A 16248-nucleotide genomic window follows, 5' to 3' on the forward strand; every position below is an offset into this window, starting at 1 on the left:
TCTAGGGAGTGTCGGAGGACGCACTTCCCCTGTTCGGTCAGAGACCGAACGCGTGTCTGGGCTTTTCCCTCGATCTAGACGTTCACTCAATCGGAACGACGTAGACCTAGGGCCTAAGCTTTCGCGCACACGAACCGGTGTGGCTACTCTCTCCAAACACGCACTTCGTTTTGGCCGGAGAACCCGGTTACTGGCGAAGTATAAATACCTTGATCGTCGTCAGTCCAAGAGGCCTGGGAACGCAGCAGGGAAACACCACGGCTGCCCTCAAACGAGGCGTGAACGTCGGCGGACGTAAAAGTGGAGGAAGGCGGACACACACCCTGGCAAGGGAACGCACACCTCCCACACCGGAAGGCAAAGACACATCTCAGCCTTGGTAGACGAAAACTCGGCTGAAAGAGAGGATATCTAAGCACTCAAGGAGTGCAAAATAGCATAAACATCCTGCTTCTCGCTAACAGGGCCTGAACCGGACAAGACCGGTGAAGCAGCTGAAGGCAAACTAGGCATAGCCGGAGAATAAGGTAAGTCTATCGCACATCAAACGAGGATTTAGTCAAGGATCTGTGACTTTAATCAAAGCTTAACATGCCGAACTCTACGACTTACGAGAAGGCTTCTTTGTGGGAGAAGGCTCGGCCACCGACTTAGCATTTTTATTCTTTCCTTATCCGACATGGCGAACGGAAAAAATGTAAACAAAGCTAAGTATTCGACCAAACCTAAGTCACAAAACGATAACAAACGACAAAAAAGCTCACCCAAACACACAGTAGGAGCAGAGGGACCGTGTGCAAGTACCAAGGCAGGGTCTGACAAAGGCAGAAGTCAGACAAACCGGCTGAAAGCCGGAGCAAAATCAAAACACGTCTGTAGACACAGATCGCTGGAGAGTGAATGATTCAAAGATGGCGGCAAGGTCAGGAAGTCACGCGTGACTTTGTCATGTTAAGGGGTCAAGGTAGCTCTTTTTTAGGGTGACCTCCCCTTGTTACCAAGGCGATGCTATTCAGCGTCCTAGCACTAAACTGGAGTAAATTGCTGTATGTGAGTTGGGATAAGAATGTAATTTAATAGGATTGTGAAGAGAAACGATGACGGCTGTGACAAATGCTACAATTGGTACACAAAACTAAAGACAGGTTTACCAGTGCACTTTCATATGTGTGTGTGTGTGTGTGTGTGTGTGTGTGTGTGTGTGTGTGTGTGTGTGTGTGTGTGTGTGTGTGTGTGTGTGTGTGTGTGTGTGTGTGTGTGTGTGTGTGCGCGCATGCGTGCGTGCATGTGTGTGTGCATGCATGTGCACGCGTGTGCATGTGTCTGTGTGCTTGCATGTTTGTTTGTCTATTTGTCACTGCATAATAAATAAAATTAGCCAGGCTCTTTGTGAAACAGCCAGTTCCGCCAACTTAAGAACTTTACTCGGACATAACCTCATTAATCATAAATATATCTTGGAGAAAGAAAACACAAGTCGACATTTAAAATAAATCTTACATGCCGTGCTAACATATTTGCACTGAGACAAAGTGGAAGACAGACACAGACATGCTGAGACACATGAACACTGTTACACACACAGAGATCTATATGTAGACTGACAGACACAAACATAAACGTGCTAAGACGCATGCACATTGCTACACCCACAGACAGAGATCTATACAAAGTCACAAACATAAACGTGCTAAGACGCATGCATATTGCAACACCCCGAGACAGAGATCTATACAAAGTCACAAACATAAACGTGCTAAGACGCATGCATATTGCAACACCCCGAGACAGAGATCTATACACAGTTACAGACATAAACATGCTAAGAAGCATGCATGCACACTGCTACACCCACAGACATATCTATACATGCAGTCACAGACATAATCATGCTAAGACGCATGCATATTGCTACACCCACAGACATATCTATACACAGTCACAGACATTAACTTGCTAAGACGCATGCATATTGCAACACCCACAGATAGAGATCTATACACAGCCACAGACATCAACATGCAAAGATGCATGCACATTGCTACATCCACAGACAGAGATCTATACACAGTCACAGACATAAACATGCTAAGACGCATGCATGCATATTGCTACACGCACAGACAGATATCTATACACAGTCACAGACATAAACATGCTAAGACGCATGCATGCACATTGCTACATCCACAGACATATCTATACACAGTCACAGACATGTTTTTTTGTTTTTTTCTTTCTTAACCGCCAGCCGACCACGAAGGGCCATATCAGGGCGGTGCTGCTTTGACATATAACGTGCGCCACACACAAGACACAAGTCGCAGCACAGGCTTCATGTCTCACCCAGTCACATTATTCTGACACCGGACCAACCAGTCCTAGCACTAACCCCATAATGCCAGACGCCAAGCGGAGCAGCCACTAGATTGCCAATTTTAAAGTCTTAGGTATGACCCGGCCGGGGTTCGAACCCACGACCTCCCGATCACGGGGCGGACGCCTTACCACTAGGCCAACCGTGCCGGTCATAAACATGCTAAGACGCATGCATATTGCTACACCCACAGACAGAGATCTATACACAGTCACAGACATAAACATGCTAAGACGCATGCATGCATATTGCTACACCCACAGACATATCTATACACAGTCACAGCCATAAACATGCTAAGACGCATGCACATTGCTACACCCACAGACAGAGATCTATACACAGTCACAAAAATAAACATGCTAAGACGCATGCACATTGCTACACCCACAGACAGAGATCTATACACAGTCACAGAAATAAACATGCTAAGATGCATGCACATTGCTACAACCACAGACAGAGATCTATACACAGTCACAGAAATAAACATGCTAAGACGCATTCACATTGCTACACCCACAGACAGAGATCTATACACAGTCACAGACATAATCATGCTAAGATGCATGCACATTGCTACACCCACAGACAGATATCTATACAGTAAAACCTGCGAGCAAAGGACGCTCTTGGGGAGCCTTGCCACTGTCCTTTGTAGCAAGGTGTCCTTTCTTATGAATATGAATGCGCCAACATTTTTTTGGGGAAAAAAACCCAACAGTCACTGAGTCTTTTTTGCCACAGTGATTATTAAAACTCAAAGTTTTGAAGCCCTCAAGTTTTTTTGTTTTGTTCAAAGAAAAGGAGAGAGAGAGAGAGAGAGAGAGAGAGAGAGAGAGAGAGAGAGAGAGAGAGAGAGAGAGAAATAGAGAGAGAGAAAGAGAGAAAGAGAGAGAGAGAGACAGAGAGAGACAGAGAGAGGGGAGAGAGAGAGACAGAAAGAGATGGAGAGAGAGAGAGAGAGAGAGAGAGAGAGAGAGAGAGAGAGAGGAGAGACAGAGAGAGAGAGAGAGAGAGAGAGAGAGAACGAGCGAGACGGAGAGAAAGAGAGAGAGAGAGGTGCAATCGGTTTCTCATCTGAAGCAATGGGCCATTCATGATTCACTGGAAGATTCTTTGATCGAGCTGTTGAAAACCACTCGAAGAGTTCTGCGTTCAACTCATCAAAGGTTGTTTTTCTTCTCTTGACACATTTTGCCGTCGATCTGGCACCGGAGTCCCACTGACTGAGAATTTGTGTTCGATCAGCTTTTATGTTGGAAATTTGAGTTTTTCCGCAATTCAGCTCATCAGCAACTTTTCAAACGGTCTTTATGACATCGACTCTCTCTTCTAAAGTCAAAATTTTTCGTTTTGGCATGATGAGACGAAGACGAAGGATGAGACGAAGATGCATCACAGTACAGAAAGTAGAAACCCGAAATGTTTGTGAGTTCACGGCATCGACCAATGAGCGTGCACCATACAAAAATCAACTTCTTTCAAGTGCTGTCATTGGCTTACAAAATAAGCTTCTCGCGCGTTCACATCGCCAGCGAGATTGTATTTGCAGAACCAAGATGGCGGACCAGCGTCTGCTAAAAGCTGTCTGCTTCAAGGGTTTGTCCGTTCTTGACAAGTAACGAACACAATCGGGACCAAGAAAGGGTGTCCGCGCCTTTGAGGTGTTCGCTCTTTTAAGGTGTTTTTGAGAGTAAAATACATCCGTCCTCACTTGAATTCAACTCAACTCAACTCAAATTTTATTGGCTTCAATTTTCATAGAAGAATTTGTCTTGCGCTTGGGAGAAAGTAAGAGTATAACATATAAAAACAGCATTGTCCGTTATGCAAAGGTGTCCGCCGAAATAAGGGTCCGCTAGATGCAGGTTTTACTGTACACAGTCACAGACATAAACATGCTAAGACGCATGCATATTGCTACACCCACAGACATATCTATACACAGTCACAGACATTAACTTGCTAAGACGGATGCATATTGCAACACCCACAGATAGAGATCTATACACAGCCACAGACATCAACATGCAAAGATGCATGCACATTGCTACATCCACAGACAGAGATCTATACACAGTCACAGACATAATCATGCTAAGACGCATGCACATTGCTACACCCACAGACAGATATCTATACACAGTCACAAAAACAAACATGCTAAGACGCATGCACATTGCTACACCCACAGACAGAGATCTATACACAGTCACAGAAATAAACATGCTAAGATGCATGCACATTCCTACACCCACAGACAGATATCTATACACAGTCACAGACATAAACATGCTAAGACGCATGCACATTGCTACACCCACAGACAGAGATCTATACACAGTCACAGAAATAAACATGCTAAGACGCACGCACATTGCTACACCCTCAGACAGAAATCTATTCACAGACAGACCCATGCTAAACACGCACAAATTGTTACACATACAGGCAGAGATACACAGACATAAAACATTTGCTGCAACATACATGTATACAAACTGTTCAATGCACACAGACAGAGATCGATATACATACAGTGGTCCCCCCCCCCCCTCCCCTAATTTAAGACCCCCTCATTTGAAGACTTTGCTTTTTCAGATTTGCTCATTCAAAGCCTCTGTGAATGAACCTCCGTTTTAAGAATCCTTCCTTTTTAAGACCCTATTTCTCAGCTTTGTTGAGGTCTTAAAATGGGGGTTCCACTGTACACAGACTGTCAACTTACCTCCAGGTGTGTCTTCACGAATGGACACAGTGTAGTTTCGGGGCAGGAAGACGGGAGCATGGTCATTCACGTCCTGAATAACATTACACACGCAATGGTTCATTACAGGTAACTGGCCTTGTGTACAGTATTCATTTCAGAATGTTCAATTAAGGTTAATCTTCCTATTCTAATGTTATTGACCTTTTTGGCTGCCAGGAATTATTTGTATACAAAGCATTACCTTTATTTACCTGAACTGACAACTTACAGTTTGCCCTTAATGTATAAATAAATACACCACACAATGCTGTTTCTTTGTTGTTTTTCTCTTCTTCTTTTGTTCTTTATTGAACGGTTTGTTGCCAGTTAAAGCAAGTTACCCAGGACGTCAGCTGATGTCATACAGGCAGCGAAAGGAATAAAGCCCCAGTATGTCTCAAATGGTTTACAAAACGATTTAAATCTTGTAATGAAAAAAACCCACCAGTTCTAACCTTATGGAACACACTTGCAATAGCATTTAATAGCATTAAATGCAACAGTTCGTTTGAATTGTTATTTAGCTTGCGTAAACCACACACCAGATTTCGTGGTTTATCTAACCCCTGAGCCATCGTGAACCCGTGTGATCCACTTTCCTGTTTTACACAATTTAGTTGTCAGTTTGTGATTTCAATGCGACTGGCTGTATCTGCAATAGCACGTTATTGTGTACCTCTGATTCTTAAAGGCAACAAACGGCTGCGAGGCACACAAACTTGTCGGCGGCGGCTGGCTTCAACGAAAGCGAGCGCTATGCAGAAAAATCGTCTGCTTTGAGACACGACCTTTCGTGACCCTGCTTCTGGGCTATCTTTTTTTAAACTTTCAAAACTTCGAAATTTTACTGATCTTGTCTTGATGAAAAAAAGAAATCTTTTATGATTTAAGAATGTTTGTGTAACAAGCTGTCAATTTATCATTTAGATTTTAAAAGTTAGTTCTAGCACCAAAACGAGGCGCCTGATTGTAGATCAGACGGTCCACGAAAATAAATTCTTTGAAAATGTCTCACTCTCGACGAAAAGCAGCCAGGATGTTCCCCTTCGGTGAGCATTCAAATGGAAGGGTGTTTGTACTGTGTGTAAAAGCCTGACAGTATCTGTGATGGTTTACGGGAGGCTTACTGTGCCTTTAATGTTAATATTGTTATTCTAAGTACCTTCCAGAAAAATCTTTATTTTTCATGCATTCATTTATCTATTTGTTCCTTTTCTGTTTTCCTTTCTTGATGACAAACCCATTCTACAGAACTGCAACAAGCAACAATAAAAACAAAAAGTAAAAAGTAAAATAAAATAAAAAGAAAGAAAGATTTAGACAAAACAAAACATTCACAAAATGTTCACAAGTTTTCTCTATAACCAAACCTTCCAATAACTCCTTTCATGTTAATTGATTCTTGATTTTGGAACATTAGCAGTCTACCTGTTTCCGATTGCATCCAGCAAGTGCAAAATGACTGATCAGATTTTCAATTCTCATACATGGACCTGCCAACCCTTGCAAAGCCTCATGTGTAACAATTGAGCATTTAAAAAAAAAAATTAGCATAGCAAATGGTGTTCAAGTGTAGTATTGTATCAAATATATTCACACATCCACATTTTTGCTATCTCATGCAAGAATATACAATTTTTTAAGTGTGGTCAATGTTTTATGACCCTTATTCTGACCGCTACACAGAGTGAGAAGCAGAAGAGTACCAGGACTCACAAGGAAGAGGGAGCTGTTGCATCATGCTTGTCATTTTTGTGTGTGAGTGTAGTAATGTTAAGCTAATGGCATAACAGCATAGCAATTTCTGTTGCAACATAGCATGCTACGCTGAAATCGTAGCAGTTGGCAGCTCTGCATACGACTTATCAACCCACCAAAGCAAAAATGATGAACACTTAACAGATGTTTCCACAACAAAGTACTTACGATGACATTGATTGTGACATTGGCCAGGGTAGTGAACTCTCCATCAGAGGCCATAGCTTGGAATTTAAACCTGCAGTCAAAAGAAAGTTGAAGGTTAAATGAAAGGAATGATGAGATACAGTTATAAATGTGATGAAGGGACACCCTAAGGACCATGTCAGGTATATTTTAGTGAGATTTATAGACAAGGAGAAAGCCCAAAGTTTCCCTTATAGACGATTTCTAGAAATAGCTCTATCAAAGTGTTCATGAGCTTATGGAAGAGTTGACTTCTCTAACAAAACACTCCGGCAAACAGTGCCACTGATCAGTGAAGGCAGCGATCATGGGCGTCACAGTAAATAATTAGGAGGAGGAGGAGTCCAACAACAACAGTAACACTAACAACAACAGCAACGAAAACTAGCACCACCACCAATATCACCACATTTGCCATTGATGGACTAGCTTAGTACTTACGATCCTCTTTGTGGGTTGCTGAGGTCTGAATACTGGATGGGCTTGGTTGCTGTGATGTTGCCAGTTATTGGGTCAATAGTCCAATACTGGGCTTCTTGTTGCTGGGGGATGGAGTAGGTGATGGCTCTGCCATCAGGGTCGATTGCCTGTTCAATGATACAACATGGAAACTTAAATAAATGTTTGTTCCTGGATGACTTTCTCTTTTAAATCTTGTATTAAATATAAAAAATGCGCGCCGTTATTTTGGATGCGCACACGCACCAACACACCCATGTTGTGAATCTTTATATTTAGCCTAATGGATGATCTTTTCTGTGTGAAAGGTATCTCTGCCATCTCAGTTGATGGTCTGTTCACTGATCTAGTATCAAAACCATGTTTCCTTGGAAGACTTTCACTAATCTCAATCTTATATAATATTGAAAATGTGCATCATAAATTTGGATGCAGATACACAAAGACACACTAGGGCACCTGCCAGGGATGGCCAAATCTCAAATTTTTAACTTGCCAGCCGGGTGAGTAACTTCAAGAAAGGGAATAGCCCGCCAGAAATGTTGCTAGCCTGGTACATACCACAGTTCATGCATCTGCAGTGTTTATATGGCTTTGAAACTTGATAGAATTTTCACTGGCCAGCCAGACGGTTTCTACTAGCACGGCGTATTTTCTACTCGCCCCTGGCAACCGGGCGGATAATTTGGCCATCCCTGCCTACTGTTAATTACATTCTAATGGATGCTCTTTTTACCTGAATGAAAGAATCGCTACTGACATCAAAAAATACAAAAAATACATAAAAAAAATAAAATAAAATCAATACATGTACAAAAATTATGTGTTAAATCTGCTGAACTTATCCCTCACAGTTTTAACAAATGACTAGGCTTCTACCACAGAGATGATGGTCAGTGTGTATAATCAAGGCTATAACCAACACTTCCTCACCCTAATGAGCAATGGATCAGTGGTGACTGTCTGTCCCTCACGGATTGAACGAACATATTCTGTATTGAAGCGCGGTTTGTTGTCGTTGACATCCAACACGTCAATCCTCAGTGTGGTAGTGCCTTGAAGGAAACCTGTCTTTTTCTCACTGTCACTGGCTTGAACAGCAAGGTCATAACTTGTCTTCGTTTCGTAGTCGATGCAATGCCTTACACCATATGTACCATTGCAGAAAGCTACCGTCACAACGCCACTGATGGGGTTGATGTTGAACCTGCCCACAAAACAGACAATGTACAGTCCAACCCCCCTCTGAAGACCCTTGGTTTAACAACTCCCCCTGTTATGACCCTGCTTTTTCACAGTTTCTCTTCATATTGTTTTTACATTTTCCCTAATCTTTATGAAGACTCCCTCATTTCTAAGACCTGATTCTATCACATTTTTGGTGGTCTTAAAAAAAAGGGTCCACTCATTAATTCCAACAACTCGCCAGCAACGCAAGCCTGGTTTTGACAGATATGCTTAGCAAGTATGAAGTGATCACCTGGGGTTCACTTAATCAAATAAAAAAATTCTGATAAGTACACAAGCAAGTTTCACTAGCTTTAAAACTCAATTTCCTCCCTTTTTGGCTCACGTAAGTGTAGCCTATGCGATGATAAACTTTGTCTGTCTGTGCGTGCGTGCGTGCGTGCGTGCGTGTGTGTGTGTGTGTGTGATAGAAACTTTAACATTTCCGAGTCTATGGATAAAGCTCGCATAAGAAGATTACGTCTCGGTCAAAAGTGTTTGACGTGTGTGATAGAAACTATTTGAAGACGGCACTGACGTAAGAGGGTTAGACGTCACGCAAAGGAATTACTGAAAGTCTCGGTCATTGTTATTGTGAGCGGGCCGAGACTATAGTTGGCAGATCCAGGGTCTCGCTTTCTTGCACAGTTTCACCTATGCTTACTGTGTGTGTGTGTGTGTGTGTGTGTGTGTGTGTGTGTGTGTATGTGTGACGGAGTGATTGAGTTTGTGTTACTGTTTGTCGATTTCTTACGTGAGCCTTGAAGGCTTCGCCTCTTGTTAGACTCTATTTTGCTCAGATCACCTCAAAGACGCCTTCTCTATGACCAGACTTTCTCCGATTTTTTCCTCAAAATACAACCCGTAAAGTTTTATCTCCCTCTGTCTCTCCCCTGAGACTCAATATCCTCTTTTATATACCTGATTTTTCAGATGTTTGGTGCCTGTGTAAAGTTACCAATGATAACTGGAAACTCAAACACAAACAGATATTGTTTGCAGACAAGAGGAATGATGAAACTTACAGATTTTCCCCACTGCCAATCAGATTGTAGCGGAGTCCACTGGTACCAAATGTTCCAGAGTCCAAATCAGTTGCCTGCGAAACACCACAAACAAACTTATTATGCAAAAAAACAGCACATAATGATGAACAACATACTATGAAAACATACAAACAAAATATTATGTTCATGCTTTCAGATCTGCAAGTAACCCATTTTAAAACAACAACAAGACAACAGATTCAAAAACAAAGAGACTGCCAACGTTCCAAAATTCAGAATCAAAAAACAAGAAAGGTAGGTTGTTGGAACGTTTCTTATTGACAAAACAATACATTCACAAATATATCGACCCAACGGTCTTTTAAGAGATTCATTCGCTTGCGGCTTCGTGGCAGGCGGAAGGAAAAATCAGCCAGATAAGTTTACGTTATTGAGACTGTGCCAAAAGGTCAGGTGTCATGTCTACTGTCCCGAATGACACACGATTGCTGACATTTCACCATTGCCAACAGAATAAACAAATAAGAAATAGGTAGAAAATGAATGTGAAAACTGACTTTAATTGTTGATCAGTATTTTCTATACCACTAACAAATAATCTACTTGCACATAGCTGTTTGGCAAATGTATGTTGCATGGGACACACTGACATGAAAGTGGAAGATGTTTTTCCCTCTAGAGAAACTACATATCAAGTTACACTTTTTGTGCTCTTCCATTCCAGTTGGCAATCAATTGTTAACGCATGTTATTAGAAAAAATAGAACGAAAACAGATTAGATAGAATGAAAAATGTACTGGTGATGTCATTTGGGACATACTGACATGAAAACGTCACCTTTTGGCACAGTCTCTATTGTTTGTCTGTGCACTTAAAAGACCGTTGGGTCGATATACTTGTGAATGTATTCTTTTGTCAATAACAAACGTTCCAACAACCTACCTTTCTTGTTTTTTGACAACAGATTGTTTTTGGGGAAACAGGTTCAACAACCTGGATGCAAAACCATACGCTTTTAACAAAGGCAAGTAGTCTCAGAATTTTGTATGTGCGCATAGAACCCAACACTCAAGGGGCTTTGCAAAACTATCATCAAGTCAGCAACTACCATTTGAAGCTGACAGCAGAACACTACAGGTACGGGCGGGGATATAGCTCAGTTGGTAGCGCGCTGGATTTGTATTCAGTTGGCCGCTGTCAGCGTGAGTTCGATCCCAGGTTCGGCGGAAATTTATTTTTTTCACAGAGTCAACTTTGTGTGCAGACTCTCTTCGGTGTCCGAACCTCCCCCCGTGTACACTACATTGGGTGTGCACGTTAAAGATCCCACGATTGACAAAAGGGTCTTTCCTGGCAAAATTGCTAAGGCACAGTTAATAATTGTCTACCTATACCCGTGTGACTTGGAATAATAGGCCGTGAAAGGTAAATATGCGCCGAAATGGCTGCAATCTACTGGCCGTATAAAATTTCATCTCACACGGCATCACTGCAGAGCGCCTAGAACTGTACCCACGGAATATGCGCGATATAAGACTCATTGATTGATTGATTGATTGATAATTATGACCAAAGCCACACTGTCACCCTCCATTCTTCTTCTTCTTCAGCGTTCCAGAATCTGTCTGCTTACGTGTGAGCTCGTTTGCCCATTTGGGTTCCCCACACTATACTCTGAGAGCATAGTCAGCTCACTCCGCTTTCGTTGAGTACGCATGCTGGGTATTTTCGTGTTTCCATAACCCACCGAACTCAGACATGGATTACAGGATCTTTTCCGTGCGCACTTGGTCTTGTGCTTGCGTGTACACACGAAGGGGGTTAAGTCACTAGCAGGTCTGCACATAAGTTGACCTGGGAGATCAGAAAAATCTCCACTCTTAACCCACCAGGTGGCAGCGACAGGGATTCGAACTCCCGACCTCCCGATTAGGAGGCTGACGTCTTACCACCACGCCACTGCGCCCATCAAACCCTCCATTGATATCAACGCTCAGCAAATGAGTTTGGCAAAACACACAAAACAGCAGCCATTAGCGGGTATCGAACAAAAAAAGACTGAAATACAGCCTCTTTTATTTAACACATTTAACTGCTGTTTCTACAACAAAAAAGGAAGAGAAATCGATCGAACGAGAAGAAAATGACTGCTCTTTCTCCAACAAAAAAGGAAGAGAAATCGATTGAACGAGAAGAAAATGACTGCTGTTTCTACAACAAAAAAGAAAGAGAAATCGATTGAACGAGAAGAAAATGACTGCTGTTTCTACAACAAAAAAGGAAGAGAAATCGATTGAACGAGAAGAAAATGACTGCTGTTTCTACAACAAAAAAGGAAGAGAAATCGATTGAACGAGAAGAAAATGACTGCTGTTTCTACAACAAAAAAGGAAGAGAAATCGATTGAACGAGAAGAAAATGACTGCTGTTTCTACAACAAAAAAGGAAGAGAAATCGATTGAACGAGAAGAAAATGACTGCTGTTTCTACAACAAAAAAGCAAGAGAAATCGATCAAATTCTCTGAAGATATTCCTCTTTTTCCGCTCTGCCCACACCCACCCCTCCATATGATTTCCCATTTTTCTCCTCATTAACTCCATGGTTTTTACTCACAGTGATTGTAATGATATTGGTTCCTTGTGGTGCATTTTCTCTGACTTCAGCTCTGTAGAGGTTATTCGCAAATTGTGGATTCTCATCATTGACGTCCTCCACAGTAATATGAACCACAGTTTGGCCATCACATGTTAGGGATTCAATGTTGGCCCCGTTCTCAATGGCTCTCACCTGGAAAATCATCAGATACAATCGTCTATTTCGAAGTTGATCAAAGCAAATGTACAAGAACACTTCAATATCTTCATGAAGCCAAGCTCAAAAACCGGCAATATTAAACATAAGATACACTGGCATTTTGATATTCTTTGAAACACTATTCATCCTGTGTAAACTTAGGTCTGGCCAGGATTTTATACGGGATAAGTCCATCCCTCCAATTGGACACATACAAAAAATTGATAACGTGGGTACTTTTTATGCAGAGTGGGAGTTTTTCAATGAGTTCATTTCTTAATTGACAACAGTGTCAATCTGCAAAATTAATTCAACGCAAATTCCCACACTGCACAGGAAGCAGTCAGGCTGTCAGTTTTTGGTATGTGTCCAGGTGAAGGGATGGTCTTATTTTCTCTGAAAATGTATGAAAATTATTATACTAAAAGCCTGGCCAGATCTGAAATAGTAAGCTGAACAGTTTTCATGGGAAGGACTGTGCTTTTCAGCAAAGAATTTGTAAGGGTACTGATCGCACATGGCAAAGTCAATTTTACATTTATTATAACATATTATAAGCATGAATTCTGCTAACCGTAAGGTCATACGTGCGAGGAGGTCTCTCGTAGTCTATGTTTGCTGCGCTGACCACACTTATGGTCACACTGGCAGGGGAACGTCCACTGACGGGGGTCACTTGGAAAGTTCCTGAAGGGTCAAAGAGTTGCAGATTAAAGGTACTCCGTGGACCCTGCAAAATAAACAAGTTAGGTGAAGCGAAATTAATACATTTAGTCAAGCTGTCAAACTTACAGGATGATACTGAATGCACTGCATTTCAACAAAAACAAAAAGAAAGAAGATAATCTGCGACCGATGACTGAAAGCGCTGATATTCACTTGCAAAACGTAGCGGCCCTCATATGCTTGAAATGACAAGAAAGTACATAGCTTAATAGGAAAGCATGCTTTTCTATATTCTTTTTAACTTTATGAGCTTGTTTTTAATCCAAACAGAACATATATATGTATATATATAAATATATATGGTTTTAGAATTAGAAAAAAGATACAGAATAGGATGACATCTTTTTTGGATCGATTGGTAAAATTTTAATTTTAATTAAAATATTGAGATTTTGAATGACCAAACTCATTAATTATTTATTAAGCTTCAAGGCTGAAATGTAATACCATAGTCCGGGCTATGTCGAAGATTGCTCGATCAAACCTTGAATCAGTATGATAAAAAAATTAGGGCGTGACAGTGACGCCTCAACTTTCACTTAAAGCTGGATATGACATCATCAAAGATATTTATCGAAAAAATGAAAAAAGCATTTGTGGATATCATACGCAGGAACTATCATCTGTGATGTATTGTTTTGTCAATAACAAACGTTCTTGTTTTTTTTCAACTAGCAGTTAAGCCCGGCTTCGCCCGGATGTAAACAGAGCCCTCAAGCACTTTAAGATTCTCGCCATCCAATTCTTATTAGCGTTACCTCCCTTGTTTGAAAAAAAACACCCGGTTACCTTCCTTAGCTTCTAGAAATTTCCAGAACTGTCCAGATATTTTTTCTTTCTTCATTTCTTCCCCTCATAGAAGACATACAGAGTCTTTAACAACACTGGCATGATGTGTTTACTACAGGTGAACGGTAGGCATTGAAGAGGCCTTGCACAATATAAGCTGTATTCAATAAAGGGAAGGTCCACAATCTGAGAAAGGAAACAATGAATCAAGAACTAAAACCCAGGTGCACATCTGTGGCTCCTTGGCAGTGTGCATGCACAGTATCTTATTCCTGCCTCTTGCCATCTCTAAGGTATGACGACCACGGACAGACAGACACACAAACCCCCAAAGTCAGTCAGTCAGTCAGTAACAAAAACCCCACCACCACCACCAACAACAAATACACCACTACCGCAACCAATCATCTTGCTGCACACATCTTATATTGAAATCCTTTGTCATTCCATTCCATTACTCACAGAGTCTCTGTCTGTGACCGTCATCTGCACAGGGATGTTGGAACCCTGCGCGATATCTTCACGGATGGTGACGAAAAACTCATCTTTGTCAAACTTTGGGCAGTTGTCGTTGACATCAGTCAATCGAATGGTGATTACTGCTGTTGCTGTGGTGACAGGGTCGTCGCCAAGGGCACCAGTATTACGGTCAAGAAGCTCTCTTGCCTGCAAAATATAAAGTACATTGTACAAAACTTTGAAAACCCAAACAAGCCAATCTCTCACTCTCTGATTTTAAATGAATAAAGTTTCACAATACTAAACGCACTTCAATTATAAAGCAATAGACAGGAAGCAAGGACAAAAGGTACGACAAATCTGGAAAATGTGCCTTCAGGGCTAACTAGCTTTGGGGTTTTCCCCCCAGATTTCTCTACATGACTTCTCACCTCCAAGATGGTTTCAAAGTTAGGACATTATTCAGGAAAGTGCTAATAGTACTTCTTAATTCTGAAGTTAAATCAAGATGTAAGACCAGACCTGTTTACCCTAAACCTGAGGCAAGAGTACTTTTTCAAAAAGTTGAGTGTATTTTTCAAAAAGTTGGTGTACTTTGCAAGCAAAGCCATATGGGCTAGGAAAAACGTACGGGTGGGTGCAAACGTGTTTGTGTAAGAATAGCATGTCTTGTGAACATCTTCAGAATTTAACTCCTTCCAATACAACAGGGATAAAACAATTTTATTTAAACCTGAGGCAAGAGTACTTTTTCAAAAAGTTGAGTGTATTTTTCAAAAAGTTGGTGTACTTTGCAAGCAAAGCCATATGGGCTAGGAAAAACGTACGGGTGGGTGCAAACGTGTTTGTGTAAGAATAGCATGTCTTGTGAACATCTTCAGAATTTAACTCCTTCCGATACAACAGGGATAAAACAATTTTATTTACCTGTCAGTTTATAACATTATAACCAGTGTCTTCCAAGCAGATTGATAATGAAAAGATGAAGTTCGTGAAATAACATCTGCGGTTGACAGTGGCAAGTTCATTTTTACAATCATCTCAAAAAACATTGCTTCAGCACGGACTACTGCCTTTTCTTCTGGCAGGATTTGCTTTGCGGGAATGAACTTCATAATTCCATGGCAGCTTTCAGCGGATTTCTTTGCAGCAACCTTGTCCATGTGAGTTTTGGAACTAGGCCTACAGTGTCGTTCGATGTCATATTTCCCAGCATGGGCAACGGAGAAATCTGATTTACAATACTTGCAGTGTGCATGACTTTTTCCCATAGTAGACTCCACAATTCCTGGCTCTTTCTCATATTTCTCCAAGAAAATCTGGTGCTTCTGCTGTTTAGACTTGGTCCAGTCATCCGAAACTGGCACATTTTACCGCTTCATTTTCCCACGATTGTCCAGACGATCGCACGTGCCAACAACTGAACAAGGTTTCCACAGCTGAAGACTCGCTGTCATGGTTATCTCCCTTCGACCGAAACCGGTATCGGTTGTACCATCCCGTAATCAGCACACCAACACCGGAAAACGTATTCTAGACTTTTTCTTATGCGTATTTTGTGCGTGTGTCGCGTATTTGCGTACTCATAATAATTTGGCGTACAAAATACGCCCAAATCGTACTGGTAAACAGGTCTGTAAGACTCACAGATTTTAATGTTCTTTAAAAACAAGGAAAATTGCCTTGCAGTGTCAGGCAGTTTAAAACATAAA

General features: G+C 41.4%; 1 protein-coding gene across 1 annotated transcript in view; it reads right to left on the reverse strand.

Moving 5' to 3' along the window:
* Nucleotides 1–16248, reverse strand: part of LOC138958775 (cadherin-87A-like) — a 91106-nt gene that overhangs the window by 40758 nt on the left and 34100 nt on the right. The window contains exons 12-19 of the mRNA XM_070330058.1: nucleotides 14540–14743; nucleotides 13137–13292; nucleotides 12383–12556; nucleotides 9785–9858; nucleotides 8466–8739; nucleotides 7515–7660; nucleotides 7056–7125; nucleotides 5109–5181 (exon numbers count right to left, since the gene is read on the reverse strand). Coding sequence (XP_070186159.1) covers nucleotides 5109–5181; nucleotides 7056–7125; nucleotides 7515–7660; nucleotides 8466–8739; nucleotides 9785–9858; nucleotides 12383–12556; nucleotides 13137–13292; nucleotides 14540–14743 — 1171 coding nt within the window. The remainder of the gene's footprint in view (nucleotides 1–5108; nucleotides 5182–7055; nucleotides 7126–7514; nucleotides 7661–8465; nucleotides 8740–9784; nucleotides 9859–12382; nucleotides 12557–13136; nucleotides 13293–14539; nucleotides 14744–16248) is intronic.

This window comes from Littorina saxatilis, linkage group LG2 (assembly GCF_037325665.1).
Source record: "Littorina saxatilis isolate snail1 linkage group LG2, US_GU_Lsax_2.0, whole genome shotgun sequence".
Taxonomy (NCBI): domain Eukaryota; kingdom Metazoa; phylum Mollusca; class Gastropoda; order Littorinimorpha; family Littorinidae; genus Littorina; species Littorina saxatilis.